We start from the raw sequence: 12,301 nt of genomic DNA, 5'->3' as shown, positions 1-12,301 counted from the left end.
TTCATGTTGATACATTGACACTCTTTTGATCACGCAATAGAATTAACAGGTGGAGACTGTTTAATACCGGTATTATGTTGTTTTAGTTTATGAGATCTCTTGTGTATGGTATTGTTGACTTGTATCTCTGTTCACGACCCTGTTTTGCATATGGGCTGTTTTGTTGTTTGTTCGATCGAAAGAAAGAAAAAAGAAGTTCCTCGATGCGTTCAAGACACCAGAATAGGATCCACCATATAGCAGACCTGACACCATCTTGCATTGGCTGGTGAACTCCTCGATCTGTTAGTCCTTATTGGCTTATCTGCGGTTTTACCTGATAGAATGATACTCCATGAGCCAAACGAATCAGTAGTACAGTAGGTACTCCGATTGCGGGGCTTGCAAGTTATGTAATGCTGATTGTCTTGGCAAACTTCAGCATTAGCTTTAGTCATAGCCTCATGCAGCTTCTGATTTTCACTAGTATCATGTACTCCCTCCGTTCCGATTTACTCTTCATGGTTTTAGTTCAAATTTGAACTAAAACCACAACGAGTAAATCAGAACGGAGGGAGTACCTTCCTTAGTTGATTATAGCTATATGACGAGCAGGTGGTGTTCCTTGATGTTCCTTTCTATGATTGTTATACGCATCTGATTAGCAACATGTCGAGTGGTATTTTATAATTGGCAATATGCGGGTTTTATATTCGACATATTAGTGCCATTCTCTTCTTTGACAATGCATGTCACTATATTTTTTGCAGGCTTAATCTCGTGCTAACTTAATATGTATAAAGCTACATCAGCGGAGTCCAAGGAAACGATATACGAAGAGTGTTCCAGTGTTGCAGACTGGAAATTCTCTTGAAGTTATTCTCAATTTTGTTTTCTAAGTGTATGTTCATGTGAAGTGAAGTTATGTATTTGAAGTGGGAAGAAATAACTTGTAGCCTTCTTTGAAGTGGGATGCGAAAACCTGTAGCCATTTGTGTTGTACGTATTCTTTTCTCTGATGGGTTCCCACTTATACCTACTTAATCCATCAAATCCTAGTGGGTTTGTCCCCTAATGCCCATCAAGCAGCGGTGGGGCTGGGAGGGGTTGTGGTGGGACGCCCACCTACAGAGCCACCTGCAGCCTGAGTGCGGCATATCTGTTTCAAGGTTGTTGGGCAAACTGCAACAATATTAATTACAAAATGTTACCGAAATCATTTCATTATATCCTATTTATAAAACAAAGATATCAGTATATCACAGCACACAGCACAGAAACGATTCAATCGAGAAATCACATAATGATATAACAAAGGGGAGGGACTACAATAGAATCTGAGCCTAGGATGAAAGAATATAAAAATAAATCAGAGCCATCAGATGGAACATGGTTGGTCCAGATTGAGGTGGGGGTTCTAGACGTACATTTTCTGAAAACCCCCTACTAGTAGTAGCTACATATACAACATGTCTTTTGCAGTAACCACCTCATGTCTCTCAGATATCAATCATTCTGTCCTTCAGCTGATATTTTGTAGTAACTCGCTGGGGATTATATCATTCAGCCGTCAAGCTTCCAAAACAGCGCCAAAAGGCAAAATCAAGATATAGTCAACAACAATATGATCCTTCAGGAAATATGACAGGATGATGATTAGCAAGATTGAATTAACCGTATTTTCGTACAATTTTTTATACCTAAGATACATCAAATGTGCCTAATACATTGGCGGGTATTAAATAGAGTTGTAAGCCACAAGCTTTGTTTACAACAAATTCTGTCCACTCAGCAATATATCATGAGACGTAAGAATGGAGTGTTGCTAAGCTTATGCAGAGCAGCAACTGCTGTTGTCCTGCTGTATCGGCTGCCCCTTTCATGTGAACATGGACGATTGATTTCCACACCATGGCAGGTTGGCTCGTCATCCTGCACGCATGTAAAAATTTCAGTAGCAGGTAGACCCTTCACTCGAACAGAAGGGGAGACTACCAGTCTGTAACACGGGAAGCACACACATCAGAATTTTTTTTAAGGTAACGGAAGTATTATTCATAAGAGGAGAGGAGATAACTGTATGATCTGCATTTAGCCCTCAGAAAAACTATCGTGAATACCTAAATAAGCGGTTTGTAACTATTATGAATGTTTGTAGGATCAAGAAAGGCTCCATGTGAAGTATTTGAGAAATTGTTCATCATTGCGCTTGCTTGCAGTTTTTCTTCCAAAAATCAAGAAATGATTGCTCTCCTGAACTCTCTTGAAGATGCACACAGCCCAATAAAAACATTAGAATTGGATTATCATATTGTAAAAAACCAGTAGCGAAAATGTATTAAAGGAATTGCCTTTGCTTTTCTTTTCACAAGCATACAACTCATTTGATGATCTAACATTTTAAGGAAACTGGGAAGAGAAAGGGCCTCTAACACTGAATTTCCTGGTTACCTTTTCTTGATTTCTGATGACATGGTTAAGAAAGCCATCACCACATTGATGGATTCCTTTGCACTTGTCTCGAGAAAATTCATTCCTAATGATTCTGCAAATGCTTGAAATTAATCATAGATATTTTAGTCACCTGATTGCATATTTGCAGTAATTTTCCTGAATAGCAAATGTCGGAATCAGATTTAGGAACTGAAGTATCAAGAACAAAGAAGCATGCCGATCTATCGAGAATGAAGGAGGTTCAGAGTAGTTTTTTTTGTGGCAATTAGACACAAAATGTTTTATCCGTTAAAATATACCGTGTGAGCTCAAACTAAAATGACAGTTAGATGTTAGTCAATACAATATAAATCAGTTACTATCTTCTAAATGTTGATAACGACAAGCCGTGAAGATGATAAGTTCAGTGAAATTGTGAAACAATTCAACCGATTCTAGAGTGCTATATTACTACATGTGAGTACAACAGATCCAAAATTAATGGCGTCTAGTGTCACAAGAATATGGTAAACAGTAATCAAGTGTCACAAGAATAAAACTATTTTAAAAATTCAAATTTTGTGGACATTTTTCAAAAAAATAAAAATCCTGTTTTTTAAAAATGTGTTCAAAACAATTGAATAATCTGTACGCCACAGTAAATAGGATGCTAGAGTAAATATCGCGTTATAGTTAAAGATGACACACGCTATAATGTGCCACCATCGGCCATAAGGTGTACTGGCTAGCAGCTTGAGTTAGTTATTGTGACGTCCTGAGTTCTGTCGTTCCTAAAAAAAATGTTTCTATGCCGCTGCTAGAGAAAGAAAAATTGTTTCTGACACAAGTTCGTACAGTTCTAGATTGATGCTAAGAATTATACAAGTAGTACTAATAAAGACTGATTCTTTTTTCTGTAAACTCTGTTAATTGATGCTAAGAATTACTCCCTCCGTCCGGTGAAAAGTGTACATCTAGAAATTTTAGGACAAATTATGGAGTTAAGCAAAAAATGCATTGGAAAGGTGCAAGCCACCATCTCTCTTCTTTAATTACATAACCCCCAATGAGCTAAGTGCGTGTAGAAATTAAGAAGACCATGTGTACATTGCTATTGGTCTTGATTACTGTGTGATGAGAAAGAAGTATTTTTTTTTTACTTTAAAGTGCATTGGGGAAGATAGAAGTACACTCCTTCGTGGACAAATGTTGAAGCTAGATGTACACTTTTCACCGAACGTAGGGAGTATACAAGTAACTGGTCCTCGAGAAACACGCAATTGAAAAAAAAAGGCATTATAGGGAACCAAATACGAAATACGAATTAGGTGATCCAAATTTCGAGTTGTGTGAATTCGAAATGAATCTGGTGAACTAAAATGAAATTAGATGAACAAAAATTTAATTAGGTGATCAAATTTTGAATTGGGTAACTAGAATTGAATTAGGTGAAGTAATTTGGATTAGGTGAGAAAATATGGTATGAACTAAATTTGAATTGGGTGAACAAATTTTGAATTGTGAGGTCTAGAATCGAATTAGCTGAACAAACTTTAAACTTTGTGAACTAAAATAGAATTAGGTGAACAAATTTTGAAATGCGTGAACTAGAATTACATTAGGTGAACTAGTATTTGTTTTGTGAACTAAAATAGAATTAGATGAATAAACTTTGAATTGGGTGAACAAATTTTGAAATGCGTGAACTAGAATTAAATTAGGTGAACAAATATATTTTTTGTGAACTAAATTTGATATATGTGAATTAATTTTGGATTGGGTGAACAAATCTTGAACTTTGTTAACTAAATTTGAATTAGGTAAACTAAAATATGAATTAGGTGATCAAAGTTTGAATTGAGTGAACTAAATCTGAATTGGACGAAAAATATAGTTCATCAATTTTGAAAAAATCATCGATTTTCAAAAAAGTTCATTGATTTTCAAAAAAGTTCACAAAACCTGAAAAAAAGTTCATCAATTTCCGAAAAAATTCCATCAATTTTCAGAAAACTTCACAAAATCTGAAAATTTCATCGGTTTTGAAAAGAGTTCGTCGAATGGAAAAACAATCATTGTTTTTTAAAAAGAGTTCATCTGTTTTGAAAAGAGTTCATCAATTTTGAAAAAAAATTAATCAATTTTGAAAAAAGTTCATCGTTTTTAAAAAGAGTTCATTAATTTTGAAAATAGTTCATCTTTTTTAAAAAGAGTTCATCAATTTTGAAAATAGTTCATCGATTTTGAAAAGGGTTCGTTGATTTTGAAAAAAAAGTTCGTCGATTTTGAAAAAAGTTCATTTGTTTTGAAAAGGAGCTCATCGATTTTAAAAACAGTTCAGGAATTTGAAAGGTTCATTGGATTTTGATTAAAAAATCAGCGAATTGAAAAAGTTCATGTATTTAACAAAGAAAAAGGGGAAAAATAAAACAAAACTGTTCCAACAAAGGAGGGAAAGGAACGGAAAAGAGGAAAAGGAAAAAAACTAGAAAGAAGAAAAGGAGGAAGAAGGTGGAAATGATCACATCTGATGTGGTTGGCCGGTTGGTTACTGCAGCTTACCAATGAAGAATTTGTGGGTTCGAGTCTCACCTGTGCGCTTCCTTTTCCTGCGGGATAAGAGCAGGAAAAAAAACGTAGATGGCCCGAGCCCAAGTCACTGCGGGGTTATGCGCCCGTTAGGGAAAACAACTAAAGCGGGCACAGCAGGCGCCATTTAGGATTTGGCCCGTTGTTTCCTTGGGAGAAGAGGCAGTACACAAACCAGTTAGTAGTGGCGGAGCTTGAAGCCCAACATCGGGCGGGCCGAAATGAAAGAAATAGCCTATGAGTTGGTGTTCTAAGGCCCAACGGTAAAAAAGAAGTGTACAAATTCCAAATTTTGGGCGGGCCATGGCCCATCCGGCCTTGTTGTAGCTCCCGCCTTTGAAACCAGTACGAATAAGGAAAAACATGCTAATCTCACAACTACAAATCAAGCATTTTACCTAGGCTGTTATGCATATCCCCTTAGGATATCACGTATATCACTGTTCGAAACATCTCAGAGTTGTGCACGCAGAGATCCTCGCATTTAGTAGGCTTTATCTTGCCTAACAATCAACTGCCAAACAGTTGTTTTCATGACAAATGGAACATTATCGTGGCAAAGTAATGTGAATTTAGAATAACCATCGTCACATTAATTAGAATCTTTAAAGGCAAGCTCAGAGTGATGCTCTGGCACAACGAGTTGAACTTGGTCAAAAGGACTAGATCCATAACATAAAAAGGCATCGCTTATTTTCCTCCGTCGGGTCAAATATCACGAACATCACCTACAAACATCAATCAAGAATTCATCTACACTAATCAACAATCCATCTACATGTTGGTTAATACTCTAACAATATTGATACCATGAAGCTCACTGTTGAAACCAAGATCGAATGTTATTGCCTGACTAGCAAAGGTGCTATCCAACTTCACTGCCTCATCTATTCCTGCGTATGAAATGCATATTGCAGAAAATCAAATATCTGTTGCCACTGGTGATTAATAAAATAACAATAATAATGATCTTGGCCTGCAAATATCGAATCCAACTCATCTACAAAAATTTCTTTGATGGACCGAAAAGTCTATGTGCGTAGTTTAAACCTAATCATCAACCTTCTCAATCGCAGATCAATTAATGATGGCAACATACTCCTCACTCAGACTCTTCATGATACCTTGGTTCCATCGAGATCTGTAAAATCGACTCGAGTATCCTTACATAGACAATGGGGTGTCAACTAAAAAGCATATCCCATCAGAACTTCATCCTGAAAACCATAGCATATCTGCCAGATTTGGCAACGGTTTGGCAACAATAGTACCACCGCACATCCAACAAACGCACCATTTGAAATCCGATACATAGCTCTCTCCCGGGCACATAACCACAACTATGTGAAGAAACACCCAAATGTGGGTCAAGACGATAGGGAGAACTATTGCGCGAAGCCTTCGGAACCGCAGGGGATTTATTAAAACAACTCGAGTCTTTAAGTGCTAACCAATTGGATCCGGTAACACTGGAACCACTTCACTAGTCTGGGTAGGTTTGTTCTTCCTCTAGGTCTCTCCATTCCCAAGAAATATATCTTCATGGGCTATAAGACATTAACAACCGGCTCTCGAGTATTCCTATCAAGTTTTTCTATTCCCATCATACCGCGGGCATAGGTCAAAGGATTAGCTCGCTTATTCGGATTTGCTCTTTTCTTATTACTGTAACTTTTTTTGTATCTGATACAAAGTTTTTATCACGAAACTTTCCTTGTGACCGGATCTTTTGGTGCTCTCTTGGAACCAACAAATTACTTCATGCTATTACTAACACTTACGACTGAGCCGCACTTGCTTTTCAAAAGAAATTGAAATCATCATGCCTCAGAATTCATATTAAACCAAAGAAAACCAAGATTTTGTTTTTGCTGATGCAATGCAACAATATGTCACCCGAATGGCGACCTAATTTCAGCAGCCACTAGCAAACGGGAACAAGGCAACAAGCACATGTTGAAGACGAAATTTCCTGGCCCTCGGAGCTGTTTCTCACGCACCGCGGCTGGCTGGCTGCATCTCTTTCGCTAGGAATTGACAACGCAACCACCGATTCGGGTCGCGGAGACGCGCCAGCACGTCGTGTTCATCCATGTCCTCCAACTCTGACTCCCCAGACGCTCAATGGCGTGATGTTCCTATCGGTTGGACTTTAAAATTCAGTCCAGTACAAACGGTAGCTTTCCTATCAACAGAACTCTACGGCATACCCGGCTGCTGCTGTGCATGCAGGAAGCTTGGAACCAGCAGTTCCATCCTCTGATCGGGCGAGTCCAAAATGGCACGCTGCCGACTCGTCGCTGTTGGGAGATTTGGGTGTCTGCAGAAGAGATTGCCCGGTATCGACCGCGAATCGCCTCGCATCCACATGTAAGCACGACGATCTCGATCTCAGCATAGGAAAAACAGATATAATTCCATGGTTGAGCGGAGAGAAGCAACAGCCCTCCCTGAAAGATTATCCATCCCATGGTGAGCTTGAACAGGCAATAAGATTGTCAGCCAGTCCCTCTTAAAAGTCCAGGAGTTTCACCAAAATTACATAGGAAAACCATCCGATTTAAGCTGGCAGTTCATGCGTCCCTGACAGCCAATGCGGAACTGGAAAATTCACCTGTTTAAACAAACAGAGAATTTGGAACCATGGGAAGTCCAGAAACATTCATTGGTTTCCTCCGGCATGCATAACACAGCCAGGAGTTCGAGTTTTCGATACATTGGCAGCCAGGCACCGCAGACCCTCATGACAACAGATTATTGTCATGATATCCTCTCAGGGACCTCCATGACATTCGACGATCGCTACACTTCCTGTTCGCCATTGCCGCTACATAACACGCTACACGCGTACAGTACAGACTACCAAACCCTGTTGCTACACAGCGTAGACTACACCTACCACAGTATGATACAGTTGAGGGTAAGAAAAGATCCTTTTTTAGACTTCCTCACCGTGTCATGAATTGTGTCCTTCCAGCTGCAAGCAGCTGCTGCTGCCCGAGCTGCTGATGAGGCACGGGAGATCCCGGACCTGGAGCTTCACGTTTCGCGTGCCCATCGAGTCCATGACGTCGACACACTCCTGGAGATCGGAGTCGTTCGCCATGATGACCCACTCGTCCTCGTCATCCTTGTACTTGAGCTGGAACACCCCGGTCGACAGCTTGAACCTCTTGGCTATTTCTTCCAGCAGGTGGTACCAGCCCATCGATGGCAAGAACTTGAACCGCACGGTGTCTCCATTGTACGTCGCCTTGACCGTAAGTGCAGGGCTGCTCTTGTCCTTAAGTGGGCGTGCTGGGTTCTTCTTGAATGTAGGGTGGCTTGATGCACTGCCGCTAGAAGAGTCTGTCATACCAGAGGTAGAAGGATGAGTATGCTCCCTGCCTTCGCGATCATCAAACATATCAATATCTGCTTGTTGCATGGGTGGTGAGTTCCTTCCCACTATTTGGTCCCTGGTAGTCTTGATGCTTGGGAGGACACAGGGCAAAGGTTCGATGCAACCTGTTTCTTTGTCATGTAAAGCACTAACAGCACCAGTGGGATATAATGGTCCTTGTGTTCCTTCAGAAATAATATGATGTGTGACATTCGGACCATAAGAGCCGTGATCACCACTGCCACTATAGTTAGTTGTCTGCATGTGAAATTCATCGCCTTCCCCTTTCTGCGCATCAGGGCGCTGCAACTGACAGCTATCTCTTTCCCATCCTTCAGGTGACGAATACCCTTGCTCAGATTTTGGGCCAGATTTTTCATCCACAGTTTTCCCAACGGATGGACTGGACACAGCATCACACGAAGGGAATGAAGTCTTCTCTGGCAGAGAAACTGCTGGAACAAGAGATCCAGTAGCAGGATCATACTGCAAAGAACTGTCCACTCCATGAACCGAGTTAATGACAGTTTGGATCTTCTTTAACGAACGGTTGACCTTGTTTATCTTGCGAGATGGCCATCGCGAAATTCCATGTGTGCGGCATATCCGTTTCAAGGTTGTTGGACAAACTGCAACAGTATTAATAACAAAATGTTATAGAAATCATTTATTATATCCTATTACAAAACCTAGATATCACAACACAGAAACGATTCAATCGAAAAGTAACATGACAAAGTGACACACTAGGGTGCAGGGGCTCACCACCGAGGCTCTTTGCAGCATCCTTTAGGCTCCCAGAAAAGTACTTACGGAGAACATCCATGCCAATATTCTTCTCCGCTGTACTGCGCTTTTTCTCCGCAAGTCGCATTGAACTAGACTGTGCCTGCAATGCAGAAGAAGCTTCTAGTCAAGAGGATATCAAGAATCCAGTTAACACGCCGATTCAAAGTTAAATGCATTCATCAATGTTGATGATCTAGGTTCTGCAGATTTAACCATGTATGACTAGCCAACCATGAGAATGCCCCTTTAAGAAAGATGATCGATTGTGCTAATGGCATGCCAAATCTGGAAGTTTCTACCAGCCTAAACTGTTGGAATCCTTCTCCTCTGATCAAACTTGGCACTAGAACTATGCCATTATTCAATAGATAAAATTACAAATGTGTGTGCCCATTACTGTTAAGTCATAACACACAACTAATCAAATTTCTCAAGTGCCAACAAATTAGGCGTTTCAGCAAAAAAAACTGTAGGAAAAGATTCAGTTCGATTCAAGGAAATACGCATGTTCAACAAATGAGAACCAAGATGGATGAGCACAAGTCTCAGAAAAAGATTTCAGCTCAAATCATGCTAATCAAGATTATTCATGAATCAGGACCAATATGATTGCATAGAATGCCATATATTTAAGTAAAACATATAGTATGAGAGCACCTGCTCGGACATGTCCCCTTGCTTATCAATTAAAGATAGATCCTGGAATGCCTCTTCTGTGGCAGGTTGATCACCATGTGAAGAACTCCCAGACTGACCAGTAGGCAAGCAACTTCCACTGGTTGCCTTATACATTACTGCAGTACAAGCGTCAACTTTATCAACCTCTGCTTCAGAAACTGTTCGCAAACTTTTGCATATTCTTTGCATAGTACTGGACAGGTTATTCAATAACATCTGTTGTTCTTCACTGCCTGTGCAGTTGATTGGTAGAAAGAATTCTAGTATGTAGTCATCATCACCAGTGTATGTGCTCCTTAGCCGGATTGCTACAGCAGCATGCAGACCAAACTTACGAGCATGGTGTGCGAGTGGGTAATCCTTAATTCCGTATTCTCTTATATTAGGAGAGAAGAACGGCAGATTGGACTTGAGTGCTCGGCCTGCAATACCTTGCCCTTTCTCAAGGTGAGTTTCAGTGCATGCATGAAAAAAACCTTGCATCTTTGCATCATTAACATAACACGCTGATTCATGGATGCGGAGTATCGCTTTTCCTGACTGAGAATCAAGGACATTATCATGTCCAACATAACCACCATCACTGCCATTTGATGAAGGGACCCATGTAAGGGCCAAAGGAAGCATGTGTGCATGGCAAATAGCTCTTAGAACATCCAAAATCTCAGTGAAGGTGGCTTTCTGATTTGCTGAATAAACCTGCAAATAGCATCACATACATCAAACATCAATAGATAAACAAACAAAAAACTGTGAAGAGAACTTGTATCCAGCATCCATGATGCACAGCAGAAATCTCAGAGAAGTGAAGAATGGCACCTTCTGATCGATACAATCTTTTGCTGTCTCCAAGTTCACAGCCTACAGAAGAGTAATACGGTAAGTATTAAACGTAAGTGCTAAGAGAAATTCCAGATTGTGCAAGAAAATAATACACCCATCATTGTCCATGGACAGTGCAATATGAATACGAGTAGCCAGAATACAAGCATTTAAATTCAGTATATACTTTTATTCATGGCATCTAGAAATGGCACCAATAAAAGTGAGGACTTGCATCCACATGACAGTTCATGTTACTTGTCATGAAATTAGTAAAATACACTAACGAACAAGTCTATAAGATAATAGACATTGCAGTGGGAAGTAAAAATGCTCCTTCATGGGTAAATTCACTATTTTGCCCCCAGCTAAACATAACTAAATAAAGGAGGGGGTGGGGAGCAAGTTAGAACTTGCCTGCAATGCATGGCGAAGGTTGTTCATTTCTGCATCGAAGTCAGGTTTCTCCTTCTTTGTGATAAGCTCAAGCACTGCACAGCAAGAGCCCTTGCTAGGGTCATATATCGGCATTGCAAGTGATCCTCGAACTTCATGGTGAAGAGCATACTCCATCCTCAAATACTCTGGCTTGCTGTAGTAGAGCACATTTGAGGTCCATTCTGGCACACCGGAGATGAAGACCCTCCCTGGAAGCCCTGGTTGAAGGCAGGTCTCCTCCTTAGCAGAGAACACAAAATGCCTGGATACTTCTCTGTACCCAGCAAGAGCTTGGTCAAGCAGAAACGGCTGTTCACATGTACTAAGCACGACATGCCCCTCCTGCTCAACAGGCATCCAAACCTGCGCAAGAACACCGCCGCCAAGTGACTTCCTGAACAAAGACAGAGCCATGAGCATCCTGTCAGCGAGTAAGTTGCCGGCAATAGGCCTCGGAACCACGCTAGTACTTCCTTGCTCGGGATCACCATCTGAGCCAAGGTCGCCTGAACTCTTGGCCATTCTCCCGGTCCCATTTTCAGCTGGATTCACCGAAGATACCAAATCAACCTTTTGATCCCCAGGTACACTGGAATAGGCATCGAGCTGCATATCTTCACTGACACCAGAAGCACGTGGCGAAGAGCCCAAGGATGACCACATAGCAAACATCTGGTGTGTTGACGAGTCGTTCAGCAACGAGAACAGCTGGTCAGCTAACGAAGGGCTGCCGCAGAGCTCTGAGTACCCATCAAAGTTCATCATGGCCGTAACGCCATATGGATCATCCGACGGGCTGCCGACGCTTCCATTGCATCCAGCACGGTTGGACTGTGAAGGCAGAGGCACATCCATGGCTTTGCTGCACTCGATTGGTTCCAGATACTTATCCACTCCTGTGGGACAATTAAGGTTTCAGTGCACTGTGTTGGGGACAGATAAAAAGGGTGGCAGCAGTGTGTGTCCTTTCAAAGCAGAATCTTGGTAGTGCAACACAAGGACTGATTTAATAGGCAGAATCTGAACAGGAGACTGCTTTTGATACAGTGACACAAGAATCCTAGATCAGCAGTTCATCATCGGCACAAGAACTCAACTCAAGAGGTCAAACCTTTGGAGGAAAAGGCAACCGAAGCTAACAGCCTCAAGCAGCTGCAGAAGTCCTGTTTTCTGGCGGAGAAGGGTGCTAGC

General features: G+C 41.0%; 1 protein-coding gene across 1 annotated transcript; it reads right to left on the bottom strand.

The window, feature by feature from the left end:
• Positions 1–7,635: 7,635 nt before the first annotated feature.
• Positions 7,636–11,965, bottom strand: LOC123053765 (protein NLP2). The gene is made up of 5 exons (XM_044477309.1): positions 11,090–11,965; positions 10,670–10,711; positions 9,830–10,549; positions 9,149–9,272; positions 7,636–9,012 (listed from the first exon to the last, which is right to left on the bottom strand). The coding sequence occupies exons 1-5, from the start codon at positions 11,963–11,965 to the stop codon at positions 7,958–7,960; spliced, it is 2,817 nt and encodes a 938-aa protein (XP_044333244.1). The 3' UTR covers positions 7,636–7,957.
• Positions 11,966–12,301: the final 336 nt, after the last annotated feature.

Source organism: Triticum aestivum, chromosome 2D (assembly GCF_018294505.1).
Source record: "Triticum aestivum cultivar Chinese Spring chromosome 2D, IWGSC CS RefSeq v2.1, whole genome shotgun sequence".
Classification (NCBI taxonomy): Eukaryota; Viridiplantae; Streptophyta; class Magnoliopsida; order Poales; family Poaceae; genus Triticum; species Triticum aestivum.
Note: the sequence above shows the minus strand (reverse complement) of the source record. Positions and strands in the feature narration are given on the sequence as shown.